The sequence below is a fragment of the Taudactylus pleione genome, unplaced genomic scaffold, assembly GCF_031769625.1.
Source record: "Taudactylus pleione unplaced genomic scaffold, aTauple2 ptg000251l, whole genome shotgun sequence".
Classification (NCBI taxonomy): Eukaryota; Metazoa; Chordata; class Amphibia; order Anura; family Myobatrachidae; genus Taudactylus; species Taudactylus pleione.
Genome location: NW_028284653.1, coordinates 7,172,325 through 7,192,674, shown reverse-complemented (window position 1 = coordinate 7,192,674; position 20,350 = coordinate 7,172,325). Strand labels below are relative to the sequence as shown.

Genomic DNA, 20,350 nt, shown 5'->3' with positions numbered 1-20,350 from the left:
TTTCTACTAGATGCATTTCCATCTGTGCCGACAATACTGCTGCACTATGCATGTCATGAAAACACTCCCCAAACCAGGAACTAGATGTGTTAAACATACATATAGGTACATAAGTGACTATTGCTTCATTAAATGTGACTGTGCATCTGCATATTTTGCGATTAGCAAATGAGCCATAATTTGTTGCTTGAGCTGAAATCCTTCCAGAAACATTACTATATAAACAGCATTTTTAATTTTAATGGGACAACTCTTAAGAATTTATTGTCGTTTTCTTCAAGTCTTTAGAACATGCAGTATTGTGAGTACATACAGAGCATGAGTACCATTACAAGCATTCGGATATAAATGACAATCCTATTCATTGCTAACAATTGTAAAGTAGTGGATTTAAAATTAAGGTGAGGTGACATAGGGGTTATATTTAGATAGATGTATCAAACCTTGGTCGGGAAGAAAACCAGCAGTAAGTAAAAAAGGTATAAACAAGGAAATATAATTCCTTGCCAAAGCAAGAATAATGCTTGAGATTAAAAAAAAAGAGTACCAGTGGAGATGGAGACCTCAAAAGCAAGGAGACTTCAAAAGACCAAGGTAAAATCCACTAAGGAACCCATCCCAACTGTATTGGGGGGCCATTTAACTATATTTATGTCTCATACCACAACTTCTGCAAACAAGTCTTAAGTTGCACTTAGTGGTGGTAGGGAAGGAAACAATATAGCTGTCCTATATAGTAAGAGGCTTTATTCCAATATATCTTAAACACTAAGAAAAGTTTCTCCTTGAAAAGGGCTTAATAAGAGAATAGGTAGAAGTGACGAATATTGCTGTAAGATACATTCTCGTGCCACAGCAGAAATGATAATGAGAAGTCTTTACTACCGAGAGTCATTCTAACATCAGAACTAAAAATATCCAGCACTGCCCAGGATAAAGATAATTAAGATAATTAAGTTTGACATGCATACAGAAACTTTTTTCAGGTGGCATTGCCAAAAACAATGATACAGCATGGCAGGAGAAATGGCACACTTCAGACATCTGGGGATATTCCCTGTAAAATATTTTATAAAGCACGTCTCTATAAGTTGTTGCAGTCAGAACTTGTACGGAATAGGAAAGGGCATTCAAAATTGCAGAAGACTGAAGATGTGGGAACTGCTCCTGCCAAGTCGTAATACCTGCCTGGTGGTTGCAAGAGAAGAGAGCGTATGAGTGAGTGCATTTACTAACTGCTTAATTAATTTGTGTAAAGAAGTGAATTCAAACCTGACAAATCAGCAGACAGCAACCTTTAAGCAATTCACTTGACAATTATATTTTTTACTATAGACTGCGGACACATACGGTATTTATCAGATTAGAGATTCTTACACAACATTTGTTCATCTATGGATGGTAATTATTAATTCTATCTACAAATCACTGGTGGCCATTGATGTTCCGCGATTTGTCACAGGATCTGTTAATTTCACCGATGTGCCAATCACAGTAATTTTTTCATCGTGATCGGCGTATCTGTGAAATCCAACAAGTTGGATTTCACTAATCCTGCGATGCTGGGTTGCAGGATCGCAGCGATCCGTCACTGATGTATGGGGGCCTTTACCCAGCTGAGAGACAGGAACATTGCACTAGGGGATGGAGGAGCCACATTATATGCTTTCGAGAGGTGTTTTTTTTCTCCTGTCTCTACTTAGCTGACTATGGCTGCCAAAAAGTATGAGAAGGAAATATTGCATTTACCTGGCTATTTAGTCACCACACAGAATTATTAGCTCACAGGTATGATAGAGGGACCTATATGAGTATCTAGTTTCAGCAAGGGAATATTTTTCTTAACCTTTTTATATAATTTGTGTATGAGTTGCAGGTAGTAATAAACACTAAACTTCTATCTGTACCTTCTTCTTTCTTTGAGTTCCCTTCCATGATGGTATCTCTATCTATTTTATTTACTTCTTTACAGGCTCTTTCCAGTATCTGTTCCGTATAACCTTGTTCCAGAAAGGACCTATAGAGAGTCATGATTTGACTCTCACAGTCTTCTGATCTGGAGCAATTTATTTTGATACAGAGGATTTGGCCCTTTGGAATGTTTCCTTTCCATGTTTTTAAGTGGTTACCCTTATAGTTAAGATATCTACTTTGATCAACCTCTTAATATAGGTTTGCGTAATTATATTATTATCCACCCCTATTACCAATGAGATGTCCAAAAAGTTAATGAAATTAGAACTAATAGTGCTAGTGAACTTCAAACCATAAGAATTGTGATTGAAACCATCCAAAAAAAGTTTTAGTGAAGACACATCACCATCCCACACAAAACAAGTCATCTATGTATCTGCCATAGAGAACCAGGCTCGTCCCGAGTTCCTGACCCCACACATGCTCCTCCTCAAACCTCCCCATGTATAGGTTTGCGAAACTCGGGGCGAACCTGGTTCCCATGGCAGCACCCAGTGTTTGTATATAAAACTGTGAATCAAACGTGAAATATGTTTCAAAATTAAATGAATAGATGACAAAACAAATTGACAATGTGCTTCTGTGATATTTTCATCATATCTCAGGTAATGCTCAACAGCCTTGATTCCACCCTCATGAGGGGTATTTGAATACAGTGATTCAACATCACAAGTGGCAAACAAAAAGCTAATTTTCCACTTAATGCTCTTAATATGATTCAAAAAGTGTGATGTATCCTTTATATATGACCGTAAGTTTTTAACATGATCCACCCTACATGATCCACCCTACAAAAAAAGACAAATTATTTGTTAACGACCCAACACCTGAAATAATAGGTCTTCCGGGTGGAGATTGGAGTGTTTTGTGAATTTTTGGAAGAAAATAAAAAGTGGGAACTAAAGGGTGCTCAGTGTTCAAAAACTTAAGTGTCTTTATTAATAACACTATCATTTAGTGCACTATCCAAAAGTTTATTCAATTGAATTTGGAAAAGGGCAGTGGGGTCGCCATGTAGCACAGTGTACTGTGATGCATTATGTAATTGTCTATATGCCTCTTGAATATAATCCACCGTGTTTTGTTACTTTTTTCATATATGGTACAGTACAATTGAAATGTGATTGGAGAAGTTGAAGTGGATCACATGAAATAAAGTTTCTTATTAGAGAGAAACAACCAAGCACTTTTAGAGCTGCTAACATTTCTGTACTTGGTAACAGTTACTGAAGGGAAAGAAATGTAATACTTCATCATTGATTCATATGCTTATCCAAATAATCTTGTACTTTACAGCACTAGATTTATATTAGTTATATTTCATCTGTGTATAAAAAAAATATCTGTAATTTTTAATTGAGGCATATACTTCCTGTCACAATACTTTCAGTCTTTAGTTATCTTAATTTTCATTATCAATGAATAATACCTACAAATAAACAGCACTTTACTATACAATCTTTGCAATTGTGTTTTCTTCCAAATGTAAGTTTATAAAACTTTTTTTATTTTCCCTCACTGGCACAAAGAGATCACTAGTATTAATGACAAATATATTACCCATACAGTGAGCTGCTCACCCAGTATAGGTGTTTTCAACCAAATCCGCACAACATTTAATTCAGAGGTGGACGCGGCCGCTGCTGCATCTACTGGCGGTCACCCATATGCGACTTTATGCAAATGTCACTACATATCCCTTCCCCGGTGTACATCCGTGTGTATGAATGTGCAAGAACTGAGATTGCCCACTATCGGTGTCTGTACACGCTGTTATACTAATGGTGGGGCTTTAGACTCCACCATTGGTCGCATCATAGAAATTTGCACCAGCTCTATGGCAGATGCAGATTTTCTGTCTGAGTATGGCCTCCAATGTGAGTGATGCGTATACTAATACTTCAGTGACATGACCACTACAGCCCCATAACACAGCCATAAGATGGACCATCTCCACACCTCTGTTTGTGCACACACTCTGTAACGCATGCGCCAGAAGAGCTTTTAGGGTTTTCGTGCATGCGCAGTAGCAAGAAAACACTCAACTCCGTCAATATTGGTATTGCGGGCATGTGAAAGTCATGACCTATATGTGAGTAAGCAACACATCACTCTGTGATCAGAGGTGGTAAGTGTGGACAGCAAATTATCAGTTGACCACAATGTGATGAACCTGTGAGCTAATAATTCTGTGTGATGGCTAAATAGCCAGGTAAATGCAATCTTTCCTTCTCATACTTTTTGGCAGCCATAGTCAGCTAAGTAGAGACAGGAGAAGAAAAACACCTCTGGAAAGCATATAATGTGACTCCTCCATCCCCTGGTGCAATGTTCCTGTCTCTCAGCTGAGTAAAGGCCCCCATACATCAGTGACGGATCACTGCAACCCGGCATCACAGGATAGGTGAAATCCACCATGTTGGATTTCACAGATATGCCGATCACGATCAAAAAATTATCGTGATTGGCACATCTGTGAAATTTAACATGTAGAATATCACAGATCCTGCGATGAACATCGATGGCTGCCGGTCAATATTTCTGGCCGGGGGATCGGCGCTTCCGATCCGATCGTAGGATCCTGAGATCGGACGCCTGATGTATGGGGGGCCTTTAGGCAGTTGTGCTTAGTAGTGTTGTGTTAGTGCAGCAATGGATGGTTGTTGAAGCTTAAGCCTGGCACCAGGGCTGCCATCAGAAATTGTGGGGCCCGGGACTGACAAAATAGGCAGGGCTTCCCCCCCCCCCCCCATATAGTACAGAAACTGTGAGCCGGAAGAGGGCGCAGACTGCAGTGAATGGCAGGTACGGCTAGTACCACCCCCAGGCGATCCCGCCCTGTGCTTTCGCAAACCACTCCTTATGGCCCTGTATATCGATATGCAACTGCACATTCATCATATGTGCCTGGTTTGCTGCTGCCGGTTGTATGCAGTGCCCCCTAAAGTAGTACCACTTATGCAGTGCCCACTAAAGTAGTACCCCTTATGCAGTGGCCCCTATGAAGTGCCCACTAAAGTAATACCCCTTATGCAGTGCCCACTAAAGTAATGCCCCTTATGCAGTGCCCCCTAAAGTAGTGCCCCTTATGCAGTGCCCCCTAAAGTAATGCCCCTTATGCAGTGCCCCCAAAGTAATGCCCCTTATGCAGTGCCCCCTAAAGTAGCACCCCTTATGCAGTGCCCAATAAAGTAATGCCCCTTATGCAGTGCCACCTAAAGTAGTACCCCTTATGCAGTGCCCACTAAAGTAATGCCCCTTATGCAGTGTCCCCTAAAGTAGTACCCCTTATGCAGTGCCCACTAAAGTAATGCACCTTATGCAGTGCCCACTAAAGTAATGCCCCTTATGCAGTACCCCCTAAAATAGTGTCCCTTATGCAGTACTGACTAAAGTAGTACCCTTGTGGTTTTGCCCCATAAGCAGGCCCCCAGCCCAGTACCTCACCACGCTCCCGCTGCCGCACCGCCGCTGCCTCTCTGAGTCGATCGGACGACGCGCAGGGCAGGCTCGCTCCTCACATCACTGGGAACACTGGCCTCTGAAGCACGAACGCTTCAGAGGCCAGCGTTCCCAGTGATTCACTGCGCGGGTGACGTCATGACGTCACCTGCGCAGTGCATCACTGGGAACACTGGCCTCGCGCTTCAGAGGCCAGCGTTCCCAGTTCACAGATACAAGCATCGGCTGCTGATGCAGCAGCAGCGGCGGGTTGGGGGCGTAGGACAGGAGGCCCCTTTAGCTTGCTTCGGCGGTAGCGGCATGCGGGTGGTTGGAGTTGGCCAGGCCCCCCTTCTCTGTCGGAGTGCCCGGGCCCGGTACAGTAGTCCCCACAGTCCCCCCCTGATGGTGGCCCTGCCTGGCACAGACTGCCCCAAAACATTGCTACTTTTGATATCCTGCCCACCAAAAATATAACAAACTTGTGAAAACCCTGTAAAGCAACTTGCATAACATATAATGCAGATTTTCAGTAAATCAAAACATAAATGCCGTGAACAGCATCTGATAAGTTATAAAGTGACACAGTGGTCAGCATTGTTGCCTCATAGCATGGGAGCTCATTATTTCTATTCTGACCAATACACTATCTGTTTGAAGTTTGTTTGTTCTTCCAGTGTCTGTGTTGGTTTTCTCCCACAGTCCAAAATACATGTGTTTTTCTGTGGTACAAAATTTGGACTTTAAAAATAGACTAATGTGAATGATTAAACATTCTCTGTAAAGTATTGCATAATATATTGACACTATATAAAGGTTAATAAATAATTATTCTACTGAAGTACTACTATGATGCACATGCATAGACCCCCAAACAACATAGAGTAGGCTGCTGTCTACATTATTACAGGATAGCAGCTAAAACGACCAATCAGGATGTAGATAATCAGGGACTCTCACTTTAGTATATAAAGCAGATCCCCTGCTTCTGTCTATCTTTTTTTAACAAAGTCAGTATAAAATTATTTTACTTACACATAAGGCTAACAACCAAACCACACCAGTATACATATCCTTGCTTATCTCAAATCTTTCCTAACTTTACCTCTCCACTCTATGTAAGTTCTGCATCTCTTATCCACATCCATTACCTGCTCCCATTCACGGTTACAGGATTCTGTCAGTACCTTGAACCCTCAGGACCTCATTCAGAGTCTCTTGCTAGATACGATCGCTCGCCCCCAGCATCTGCAAATTTGTCAAAGTGACGCCATGGGAAGCGATCGCTCGCCAAGGCATAAGCACGCCCACCATGTCTTAGCGAGCGGCCAGCATACGCCCAATCGCACAGGCAGAGCGCCCACCAGCACACGTCATCTCCAGGAAGTGTATTAAAACATTGGTACATCGAGCGCCATCGGATGCTAACGCAGTGCTTGCGTTTGCTTTACCCTACTGCAAGCACTGCGAGGCTTCAAGTGTAAAAAACAGACATGTGACGTGTACTATGACGCTGCGTGTTAATTATGCACGCTTCTAAAACGGCGTTCGCACCTCCACTCCCCCGTTATTAGTGTCCTGCCTGTTACCACCCACAAACGGCCTTTCCTGTCACTCATTTCACTGGGCTGTCTTTGCTGGGCGAGCGAGTGGCCTGCGATCGCACAGAGTAGTTTGTGCACGCGCAGAACGAAGCATGCGCATGCAAACCATCGGGCCGCTTGCGAGCGCACAGCGCTAGCGAGAGACTCTGAATGAGGTCCTCATTTCATACTTTGTACTCACTGTAGTGCGCTGATATATATAATGTTTTTTAGAATAATAATTATTATTACTACCAATACTGATTTAAGAGGTGCGCATAAATTTGCAAGTGCCATATTTGCTTTCATTTAAATTCACATTCCACACACTTCAATCATCTTTCATATGTGGTGAAAACCAGTGCTTGTGTAAGAGGGGTGTGGTGCAGGTGTACTCTTGCAACTTACCGTGCGTCGCACACTCTCACTTTCAGGCCGTTTGGGTAGCACATGGTCCTGGAAGGCAAACTGGACAGGACGATCTGTAAGGAAGGAGATGATGTGAGAACAGCCCTTTCCCAAGGCAGACCGACACGCCCTATCGAACCGAGAACCGCCACCAACGGAGAAAAAAATTTGGGTTTGAGTGAAGATCATCACTGGCACTTTTGGCCTCAGATCCCGAATTTCATGTATGGTTACTCACGTACCAGGTGGAGACTCGACCTTGTGCCTGAGTGCAAGGCCCACTGTACGCCAAGAAAAAAAGAAAGACAGGTAAAGACAACAGACAGTAAAGGTGCGTATCCACTTGCTGATAGAGGAACAATCGTACAGTCGTTTCTCATACTGTATGGTGCCTACACTGAACCAGGGCTGGCTCTAGGGGTGTTCGACCACTGCGGTCAAACAGGGGCACCACCCATTGAGGGCGCACCCCTCCCCAACAGCCCGATTTCAGCGGGACAGTACTGTCCTACCTGTGGGCCGAAGTGGCCTGCGGGTGGTGAAATCAGGAGGTTGGGGACCTCAGAGTCTGAATGGATACTGCGCGCATGCGCACGGCATCCATTCAGTGACGGGAGAGGGCTGGGGGAAGCCCAGCTAGTGAGGCTTCCCCCAGTCTGACGTTATTTGGAGGCGTGCCATGCAGGCATGCCTACAAATAACATCACATAGGGGGTGTAGCCTGTGGTAATTAGGCCATGCCCCCATTTTTGAGGCACACTTTCAAGAGCCGGCACAGGGTGCTCCGAACCCTGGAGCCGGCCCTGCACTGAATGATATGTCGTTCAGTGCAGGCACCCTCCCTCATCCCCGAACATGCACAATCTGTCATTATTGGCAGAGTGACCAGCATGTTCAGGCGATGATTGATGTTGAAAATATACCAGCAGGAGCGCGCATCGCTGGTCGTTTTCGACATTTTAATGCCCGATTTGTGAACGATTAATGAGTGATTGAATGATAACGATGTCGTTATCATTCAATCGCTCATTTTAATCGTCTAGTGGATACACACCTTAAGAGACAGTACACACACAGATGTTTTATTACCGTAACCTATCTTTTCACTGCGTCGCTTATTCTCCCACAAGTCCTGTAAGGAGACAACACCACAACTGTGCAGGATCCTAACCTATTGTGTGTTACACCACTACACTTTCTAACTTCAATAACAGAGGCCTGGGATAGGCCATTACTTACCTGAGCACCGGCTTTCCATGATCTATCAAGCGGTCAAACGCCAGGTGACGCGCTGAAGATTATGCCTGGGGTCTGCTAGGACATCCATGTGTTGCTTTGTGCTGCGGTTACCATCATGGATGCAGCCATGACAGTCTACATCACCTGATCGGCCCTCCACCCAATGGTAGCATTGGTTGCTGTCAGCTGACACTATCCTCCAATGGACCGCTACCTTAGGGTATTTAGTTTGACTCCAGGAACAGGAAGTTTCTGTTCAACTTCGCTACCTCCAGTGATTACTAGCTGTTGCAGCTTTCCAGGTTCCACGTTCTTTCCTACAAGTGTTATATCCCAGTGTCTGAATTTGTTCCTGGCAATATGCTATTTATTTCCAGTGACTCCTTCCAGCTCTAATCAGGGTCTGACTTCTCCAGTGGTTTCTTCAGTCCTTGTCTGTATGCTAAACTCCAGTTAAACAATTTCAGCATTAATCAGCGTCTGATTTCTCCAGTGATCTTTTCAGTCCTTGTCTGTGTGCTAACTCCAGTTAAACAACTTCAGCACTAATCAGCATCAGACTTCTCCAGCGATTACTTCAGCACCAGTCTGTGTGCTGAAACTCTAGTTATAAACTTCAGAGCTAATCTGCGTCTGGATCACCAGTGTGTGTACTCAGTACAGCATCCCTGCATCCCTGTACTGACTCCTATTGCAATTCTCCTGCACCAGTCCTGTGTCTGGATCACCAGCGTGTGTACTCAGTACAGCATCCGTGTGCTGACTCCTAGTGCCACTCTCCTGTACCAGTCCTGCATCTGGATCACCAGCATGTGTACTCAGTACAGCATCCGTGTACTGACTCCAGGAGATAAATTTACTAAGATTCGAGTTTGGTTGAGATGACAATCTCGGGTGAGTTTAGGCATGTTTTTCATCTTGCAAATTTACTAAAGACAAACTCAGCTGAGTTTGGGAGAGAGTTCTCTCTTCTCACTCATAAAACTCGGGTGAGATTGCAAACTCGAAACCACTCACCATCAGGCAAATTCGGAATTACTTTTCATGAAAAAGATACAACTCGAAAATTTACCAAGAATCGTGATTTCAATCTCGGGTGAGATTTAAGCAAACCTGCAGAGAAATTGAAGTTTCAAACACTCCACCTTCTGATTAGCGAGTTTTGCAGAAACATACACAGATCAGTGTGATTTGTGTAAGTTTCTGCATGTGTATCTAATTTAAAGTGTTTTTATATTTTGAAACAAATTACATAGGGTCCCCTCCCCAAAAGCATAACCAATGACAGACTGCTCAGCCCAGGGGCTGGCTGGCAACTTTTAGCCTAGGGGACAAGTACAGAGCACTGGCCCATAGGTGATGGCCCATCCTTAAATAGTTTCCACATACAACAAATATTTATAAAACAAAATGAGACATGGTATTGCTTAACCCAAAGACATTATATATATATATATATAGTGACATGGTCACTGGCATCATAGTGGAAGGCAGGTATATTTGCCCTAGATTCCTGACCTATGTCTTTTGAGACCTCAGGAAGGTGTTTGTGTTAGAAGCTTTTTAGGTTATTAGCTTCACAGGAGGCTAATTAGGGTTTTCAGCTGTGTGGCTGTTTTTTAGTGCTGTGAGGCTGATCATTACAGAGAGACACTGCCTGGGGAAAGGACAGACTATCGTGTCTCTGTGTGAGAATCAGGATGATGAAAGCAGGTAAATTAAACCTGAAAAACCCTTCTAATACTTTGTATATTAGTGAGCTGTGATCACTTCTGTATAGTTAGTGCCAGACGGGCAAGGTGTTTATTTCTGTTTATTTTGTTTGTTTGCCTAATAAAACTGGGGGAGACCAGTTGCACCAGACCATTGGACTTTGTGTGATTTCTCAGCTGCTGTGCAGTGCCATCTACCCCAGGAGATGGTACCAGTTCCCCGACATTGCTACATGTGGTGGAGAATGCGGGCATTAAAGGTCTGCGCAGCAGCTTTGAGAGTTCTGCAGAAAGCAAGTCTGTGTCTGTCTGGACTTAAATTAAATGTGGCATAGAGTAAAACTGCAGGTGTGATACTCTGCAGAGGCTTTTGCACAGTGGGACAATGCTGGGAGCTGTGGTGCCTCACACATAGAAGCAAGTCCAGGTGGTGCTTTGCCTGCAGAGTTGTGGAATCTGGTTCAGTTAAAGGCCAGACATTCTTTTTTTGCTGGAAACCAGTACTGATACATGTCCTGGGTGAATGAGGCTACAAAGTGCCTGGAAAAACATAACAATATGGAGGATATTACCAAGGCCTTGCTACAAGCGACAGCAGTACAGCAAGAAGCTACCAGGCAACATCAACTGGAGATTGAGGAGATATGGTGGCAATATCAACTGGAGGTTGAGGAGACCTGGCGGCAACAGCACAAGTACTGTGAGGTCCTAAAAGAGGTGGTGCAGCATCTTGCAGCACGGCCTGGAAATGCTTCCCCAAATGTTCAAAACAGCTCCATAAGGGCAAGCCATTTCCTTCAAAAATTGACAGAAACTGATGATGTGGAGGCATACTTGACTGCCTTTGAGAGGACAGCCAAGCAGGAGAGTTGGCCTAAGGATCAGTGGGCTGGATTGCTGGCCCCCTTTCTCTCCAGCGAGCCTCAAAAAGCATACTTTGACTTAAGCACGGCGGATGCTTTGAACTATGAAAAGCTAAAAGCTGAAATTCTGATTCGTCTGGGAGTTACCATGTTGGTCCGAGCGCAACGTGTACATCGCTAGGTGTACTATATGGACAAACCTCCCCACTCACAAATGCACAACCTAATTCACCTGACCAAAAAATGGTTACAGCCAGAGACACTAACTGGACCTCAGATGGTTGAAAGAGTTGTCATGGACCGTTACTTAAGGTCCCTGCCCATGGCTTTACGCAAGTGCGTGAGCCACGGGGATCCTAAGACAGCTGACCAGATAGTGAAGATGGTGGAAAGGTATCTGGCGGCAGAGGAACTGCTGGCTATACCTCAGCAGCCCCTAGATCCATGACAGCGCACTTCGGTGAAACCCGGTAAGACTGTTCCGTGGGAACAGGGTTCTGAGCGGTTAAGAGAACTTAATACTGAAGAAACTGTGAGTGCTCAGTTTAAAGATGGGTCAGTGGGGCCAGAAAGACTTGACAGTTACAGTCAGGTGCATAAATATTGGGACATTGACAGAATTTTCATATTCTATTCACCACCACAATGACTTTGAAATGAAACAAACAAGATGTGCTTTAACTGCAGACTTTTAGATTTCATTTGAGGGTAATTACATCCAAATCAGGTGAACGGTGTAAGAATTACAACGGTTTCTATATGTGCCTCCCACTTTTTAAGGGGCCAAAAGTAATGGGACAAACCAAACAATCCTAAATCTAACTTTCACTTTTTAATACTTTGTTGCAAATCCTTTGCAGGCAATTACAGCCTGAAGTCTGGAACGCAAAGACATCACCAGATGCTGGGTTTCATCCCTGGTGATGCTCTGCAAGGCCTCTACTGCAAATGTCTTCAGGTCCTGCTTGTTCTTGGGACATTTTCCCTTCAGTTTTGTCTTCATCAAGTGAAATGCATGCTCAATCGGATTCAGGTCAGGGGATTGACTTGGCCATTGCATAACATTCCACTTTTTAGCCTTAAAAAACTCTTTGGTTGCTTTTGCAGTATGCTTCGGGTCATTGTCCATCTGCACTGTGAAGCGCCGTCCAATGAGTTCTGAAGCATTTGACTGAATATGAGCATATAATATTGCCCGAAACACTTCAGAATTCATTCTGCTGCTTTTGTCAGCAGTCACATCATCAATAAATACAAGGGAACTAGTTCCATTGGCAGCCATACATGCCCACGCCATGACACTACCACCACCATGCTTCACTGATGAGGTGGTATGTTTTGGATCATGAGCAGTTCCTTTCCTTCTCCATACTCTTCTCTTCCCATCACTCTGGTACAAGTTGATCTTTGTCTCATCTGTCCATAGGATGTTGTTCCAGAACTGTAATGGCTTTTTTAGATGTTCTGCAAACTCTAATCTGGTCTTCCTGTTTTTGAGGCTCACCAATGGTTTACATCTTGTGGTGAACCCTCTATATTCACTCTTATGAAGTCTTCTCTTGATTGTTGACTTTGACACATATACACCTACCTCCTGGAGAGTGTTCTTTATTTGGCCAACTGTTGTGAAGGGGTTTTTCTTCACCAGGGAAATAATTCTTCTGTCATCCACCACAGTTGTTTTCCGTGGTCTTCCGGGTCTTTTGGTGCTGCTGAGCTCTCCGATGCGTTCTTTCTTTTTAAGAATGTTCCAAACAGTTGACTTGGCCACACCTAATGTTTTTGCTATCTCTCTGATGGTTTTTTTTTTATTTTTCAGCCTAATGATGGCTTGCTTCACTGATAGTGACAAATCTTTGGATCTCATATTGAGAGTCGACAGCAACTGATTCCAAATGCAAATGTCACACCTAGAATCAACTCCAGACCTTTTACCTGCTTAATTGATAATGAAATAACGAGGGAATAGCCCACACCTGTCCATGAAATAGCTTTTGAGTTGATAGTCCCATTACTTTTGGCCCCTTAAAAAGTGAGAGGCACATATATAAACCATTGTAATTCCTACACCGTTAACCTGATTTGGATGTAATTACCCTCAAATTAAATCTGAAAGTCTGCAGTTAAAGCACATCTTGTTTGTTTAATTTCAAAGCCTTTGTGGTGGTGAATAGAGGCCAAAATATGAAAATTCTGTCAATGTCCCAATATTTATGCACCTGACTGTATGTGATTAAATGTTTTAATTGTGGTATGCCAGGACATGCTGTTGCTAATTGTCCAGTTGTTCAAGAACCTATGCAATGTGATGCTGCCTTTGAACGTTGCATAATGTCTTTCTTTGCCAGGTTAGCCTGTACTGTTACACCTTCAACTGAGTCAGAAAAACAAATGTGTGAGGTTGTTATGGGAGGTAACCGGGTAAGGGCATTGTTGGACTCAGGAAGTGTAATCACCCTTCTGAAAGATGGGTTGGTAAATGCTTTAAAGGGCCAGCGAGCAACTGTTGGTGTAACTTGCATACATGGTGACACCCGTTATTATAGTACTGCTGAAGTGAATATTGAGACCCCTTGTGGTTCAGCTGTGGTTAATGTGGGAATGGTCCCTTCCTTGGTACATGATGTTACAATACGGAGAGACTTTCCCCATTTTTGGAAATTGTGGAAGTCCCGTGTGGTCGGAGAGGCGAACAGTATAGAGCCAGTAGACCATCCTGGTGCTATGCTGGCCACAGGTGTGACCCCGGAACCCTCAGACGCTTGCCCTATTGCTAGTATGGCTGGGGAAGTGGTAGATGATGAGGAACAAAGTGAGGTACCTCCTCCAGAGGAGGCAGAGGTGATAGATAGGGTGGAAAGCATACCTCCCCTTGAAGTGAGAAAGGATTTGTTTGCATCTGAACACTTAAAGGACTCCACCTTTATAAGAGCCAGAGAAAATGTGAAAGTTGTTAATCGGAACCCGTTAGACGCAGATAGCCGGCTTATGTTTCCACACGGCCCTTAACAATGAGCTCTTGTATCAAGTGACAAAAAGGGGTGAGGATGTGGTAGAACAGCTTGTTGTTCCCCAGACATATAGAAGAACTGTATTGGACCTAGCTCATGGTCATATCACAGCAGGACACTTAGGGGCTGAAAAGACCATTGAAAGGGTTTTGCAGCGGTTCTTTTGGCCTGGGGTGTATAAAGATGTGTCTGAATTCTGTTCTTCATGCCCTGAGTGCCAGTATCATGCACCTAGACCCCATTTCAAGAGTCCTCTAGTGTCCATGCCTGTTATAGAGGTCCCATTTTAACAGATAGCCATGGATTTGGTTGGGCCCTTGTTGAAGTCTATTCAGGGACATCAGTATATCCTCGTAATAGTGGATTATGCTACTCGATATCCTGAGGCAAACCCTTTGCGTAATATGTCAACCAAGGGTATAGCTAGAGAGCTGGTGCATGTTTTCAGCAGGGTGGGAATACCAAAAGAAATTTTAGCTGACCAAGGTACCCCCTTTATATCTAGAATTATGAAGGAGTTGTGCAAATTGTTTATAGTTACTCACTTGAGAACCTCCGTTTACCATCCTCAAATGGATGGATTGGTCGAGAGGTTCAACAAAACTTTAAAAAGTAGCCTAAAAAAAGGTTGTTGACAAGGATGGGAAAAACTGGGATTATTTGTTGCCATATTTGATGATGTCTGTTAGAGAAGTACCACAGTTTTCCGCAGGATTCTCTCCTTTTGATCTGTTGTATAGAAGACCTCCCAGAGGGTTGCTAGATGTTGCTAAGGAGACATGGGAAGGACAACCCACACCCTATAAAAGTGTAATTGAACATGTCTCTCAGATGCAAGATAGGATTGTGGCCGTGGTGCCCATTGTCAAAGAATATATGGAGCAGGCCCAACAAGCCCAACAGAGAGTGTATAACCGCAATGCCCGGCTACATACATTTTCCCCTGGGGACAGAGGACCTCATTCACAGTTGGTCGTTAGGTCCGCTCTATCGTAAGGGAAAAGGGACCGGATATGCAAATGAAGCGATCGCAAGATGCATCGCTAAGATGGGCTCGCTAGCTGAACGATCGAGGGTAAGAAGCGGGCGTAAGACTAAAAATACGACCTCTTTGTGATCACATGTCATCTCCGGGGATATAAGGATTAATCGAGACCATCGGGACCCATCGGAGCTGCTCGCAGAGCTTAAGGCTGACCATACCCTCACTCAAGCACTACGATCTAGCCAGTGTAAAAACCACCCATGTCATGTGTGCCATGACACTACTTTTTTAATTATGCACTCCCATTAAGCTCTGTTTGCATAGTCAGGCACGCCTGCGTTCCGATCTCCACTCCCCGGTTCACAAGCACCTTCCCCTGTTACCTCCCTCAAATGGCTCATTCTGTCACTCAAACTAACGACCTGGCTGTGTTCAAGGAGAGAGAAATTTCCGATTGCAACAGCTAGTTTGCGCACGCGCATTGCGAATCTTATGCATGCGCAGTTTAGTGAACATCGCTGGGTACGACCGAGCGGCCGCTTACGACCGACTCTGAATGAGGTCCAGAGTGCTTGTTTTGATACGCACAGTGGAAAGCAAGTGTTTGGCTAAATGGCAAGGTCTGTATGAAATCAGGGAGAAAGTGGGTGAGGTTAACTATAAAGTATACCAACCAGGCAAGAGGAAACCTGAAAAAATTTACCATGTTAACCTTAGCAAACCCTGGAAAGATAAGTTAGCTCTGTTAGCTGAACCACGCCCACCAGTAGCATCAGTCCCTTTAGTTCCAGAAGTAAAAGTGTCCGAAACCCTTTCAGCCACTCTAAAGAATGAAGCTAAGGAGTTGCTTATTAGGAAGAGAGATTTATTTTCAGCAAAGCCCGGCCGCATGGCCATAATAAAGCATGATATAATTACAGAGCCAGGAGTTAAGGTCAATCTGAAGTTATATAGAATTCCTGAAGCACAGCGTGAGGCTGTCTCTAAAGAAGTTAAGAATATGCTAGAACTTGGTGTCATCGAGGAATCTAATAGTGAGTGGTCCAGTTCCATAGTTCTGATTCCGAAGCCTGATGGCAGCCTATGCTTCTGTAACTATTTTCATAAATTAAATGCAGTTTCCAAGTTTGATGAGTATCCCATGCCACGTGTGGATGAGTTGATAGAGAGGCTAGGGACAGCCAGATATCTCACCACACTGGATATGACAAAGGGTTATTGGCAAATACCATTAACTGATAGGGCGAAAGAAAAAACAACCTTTTCTATTCCAGAAGGGCTATTCTAGTATAGGATGTTGCCTTTTGGGTTGCATGGGGTCCCAGCAACCTTCCAACGTACAATGGATAGAATTTTGAAACCCCACAGACAGTACGCAGTGGTCTATTTGGACAATGTGGTAATCCACAGTCCAGACTGGGAATCTCACTTAGAGTACAGGCGGTACTGGACTCAATTAGGAAGGCCGGCCTGACAGCCAACCCTAAGAAATGTTGCCTTGCAATGGAAGAGGTTCAATACTTGGGGTACACCATAGGGAGAGGCTTGATTAAGCCCCAGTCAAACAAAATTGAAGCCATACAAAACTGGCCCCGTCCCGTAAACAAAAAACAAGTTAGAGTTTTTTAGGGATTACTGGGTACTACAGACTGTTTATCCCAAATTTTACCATCACAGTAGTGCCACTAACAGACCTTACAAAAGGGAAACAGTCTAACTTGGTGAAATGGGTCCCTGAGGCTGAAGAAAGTGTCTTTGTGTTCACAACCGGTGTTGGTAACACCAGACTTTTCTCAAGAGTTTGTGGTTCAGACGGATGCCTCAGAGTTAGGCGTAGAAGCAGTGTTGTCCTAAAGTAGGGATGGGGAGGATCACCCCATTGTTTATCTGAGCAGAAAACTCAATGATAAGTCATGACTTATGAGACTTAGTGGTAGCGGGGGAGGGGGGGCAATGGCCCTGCCTATTTTGTCAGTCCCTGGCCCCACAATTTCTGATGGCAGCCCTGTCCAAGGCACCTGAAGAAGCTTGTGATTCCTTACTGCCCTGCTCGCTTACTGCGAATAGGGGCGCTGAGAGGGAGTGAGCGGGTACTTTTTATCCAGGCCTGTTGGAGGAGCCCGGCGTGGCCCGCATTCTGCAGCACCTTCTTCCTGCTCCCGATGCGGTACTCCGGACAGGGAGAGAGAGGACTGACTCTCTCACCAGTCCAGCACACACATTGCTGTCACATTGTGTGCTGGGCTAGGGACTGATGCGTGATGGGTGTCATAGTCGCCCCGCCAACACCGGACACCAACGCCCCAGTGCAAATATATAATTTTTTTTCTTTTTCATAAAGAGGGGGTCTGGCCACACCTTCCAGAGTTGGCCATTACCCCCTTCCGGTACCGGGGAGAGATGTTGACGGCCGCCTTGCCAGTGAGTGGATGAGGGTCATAGTAGCATACAGTGTGAGAAAGGGTCTGATCCTGGAAATATATGAGATGGAAACAGCAGGACTGCGAGAGGTACTGAGGACCTCATTCAGAGTCAGTCGTTGCGGCCGCTTGGTCGTAAGGTAAAAGGGGCCGGATATGCAAATAAAGCGCTCGCAAGTTGCGTCGTTAAGATGGGTTCGTTAGCTGGACGAGTGAGGGGAGGATGCGGCCGTAAGACTAAAAATACGCCCCTTCTTGTTCGCAATACACGTCATCTCCGGGCATATAAGGATTAATCGAGACCATCGGAGCTGGTCGTAGAGCTTAAGGTAGACCATACCCTCTCTTAAGCACTACGATCAAGTCAGTGTAAAAACCTTCCATGTCACATGTGCTATGACACTACTTAGTTAATTATGCACTCCCATAAAACGCTGTTTGCATAGTCAGGCACGCCTGCGTTCGGAGCTGCACTCCCCCGTTCACAAGCACCTTCTCCTGTTACCACCCACAAACGGCTCAATCTGTCACTCAAACTAACGACCTGGCCAAGTTGAAGGAGAGAGAAATTTCTGATCATAATAGCTAGTTTGCGCACGCGGATTGCTAATTTTACGCATGCGCAGTTTAGCGAACATCTGTGGCGTACGACCAAGCGGCCGCAACGACCGACTCTGAATGAGGTACTGAATGTGTGGTTTGAAAGAGATGGAGGAATCAGGGATAACTTCAAGACAGCACACTTGTGTTCTCTTTTCTGTTAAAATTATTTTGTGTCCTTTTTTTTTTAATGCAAATGTAAAGCACATTGAGTCCTATTGGGAGAAAAGTGCTATATAAATAAAATTATTATTATCCGCATAAATACCGTTCCTGCAAAGGCCCCATTATAACCGAAGGGGCTGCAGAATAAAGAGAGAAATTGATGATTTCTCTGCACTTTTCAACTAATTAAATATAGAGAACAGAACTTTTGCTTTCTCCAGCTAAAATGCAGTAGAAAGGCCTTTTTATTCCATATATTAAATAGAACCTTCAGTTATCAAAGTGTTAAATATCGTTGATTGCTAAAGACTTAAGGCGGGTATCCACTTGTAGATATACAAACGAGAGCACGATTACGACATTGCAATCGTGCTCTCGTTTGTATAGCTAGTGATGTGCCTAGACTGAACGTTCACTCGTTCAGTCCCGGCACATCCCTCATCCCCGCACATGCTGAACCTGACGAGATCATCAGGTTGACCAGCATGTACGGGCGATGTCAGATGTCAGAAGCGACCAGCGGGCACGCGCATCGCTGGTCGCTTCCGACCAAAACATGCCCGATGCATGCGCGAGTTGCATCGTGCAATCGCTTGGCTAAATCGCTAAGTGGATACCCCCCATGAAGCTGGCCACACACTAGACCAACTTACATCCAACCAGCCAACTTGTTGATTGTTTGGAATGAAAAACTGGTAACGTATGGGAGTAAATGATGATCAGCAATTTGCTCCTAAATGCCAGAAAACAGATGAAAATGGTCGTTCAGACAAGTTTGTTAAATGTTTGATCTAAACTATTTGTTCAAACAACAGTTTTGGCCCATTTTCCAGCATTTAGGAGGAAATTGCTGATTGTCATTTGCTTTCATACCTTACCAGATTTTCATTCCAACCAATCAACAAGTTGGCTGGTTGGATGTAAGTTGGTCTAGTAGTGTGTGGCCAGCTTAAGGCTGGGTACACATGTAAAGATTTTCTGTCCAACCATCCAACTAGCTGATTGGTTGGAATGAAAATCTGGTAACGTATGGGAGTAAATGATCAATTGTTGCTCCTAAATGCCAGAAAACAGATGAAAACGGTCGTTCAGACAAGTTTGTTTAATGTGTGATCTAAACATTTTGTTCAAACAGTTTTTGTCCAATTTCCAGCATTTGGGAGCAAATTGCTGATTGTTGTTTGCTTTCATAACTTACCAGATTTTCATTCCAACCAATCAACTAGTTGGATGGTTGGACAGAAAATCTTTACGTGTATTTATGCACCTAAAGGCCCCCAATTCTGTACATCAGATTGATTGGAGCAATCGTGCAATTGTGTATAAAAATCTTTCCCTTTTTCAATCGATTGCAGATTGCAGAATTGCCACAATCGATTGAAAAAGGGAGATTTTTATACACAATCGATTGCAAATTTGCTGTAATCAATTTCTGATGTATGGGGGCCTTTAATTGTGAATCACTTTGTTCAGATTACTTTTTTTGTAATGGCAGAAAACTAAGAATTCCAGCAAATACTACTAATATCCCATTTACCGTGTTTTGCCAATTCCGACGTGTAATTCATTTTATCTAGCTTCTACAAAGCCTGGACAACGTAGCAGCTGTTATATTTTCCACCCTGCGTGACAGTGGAAAGTATGATCACCGTACAACCAGCGCCCTCTTGCAGCGATCTCTCTTAGTATCATAACAAGCAGCAGAATTTGATACACGTGTCCCAGTGACTCTTGTTTACAATCAGTAACCTAGCGCGCTGTGCATTGTGGTAGTTGTAGTCCTCGGCCCAACACCACCATATAGACATGAGAAGCGAGATGCAGCCACTGAGACTACAGCCCCCATACACATGACAGTCCTGAGTCCCCGATCAACATTGACAAAACATTCCGCAGCCAGCCAATCCGAAACGTTACATTGGATTGATTGTCATCCAGCTCCACCAATA

At 44.1% G+C, this 20,350-nt stretch overlaps 1 protein-coding gene across 1 annotated transcript; it reads right to left on the bottom strand.

Moving 5' to 3' along the window:
* Positions 1-117: 117 nt before the first annotated feature.
* Positions 118-20,053, bottom strand: LOC148515275 (uncharacterized). Its single transcript, XM_088480213.1, has 4 exons — positions 19,939-20,053; positions 7,649-7,687; positions 7,407-7,480; positions 118-1,188 (listed from the first exon to the last, which is right to left on the bottom strand). The coding sequence occupies exons 1-4, from the start codon at positions 19,967-19,969 to the stop codon at positions 892-894; spliced, it is 441 nt and encodes a 146-aa protein (XP_088336339.1). The 5' UTR covers positions 19,970-20,053; the 3' UTR covers positions 118-891.
* Between the last annotated feature and the right edge of the window lie 297 nt (positions 20,054-20,350).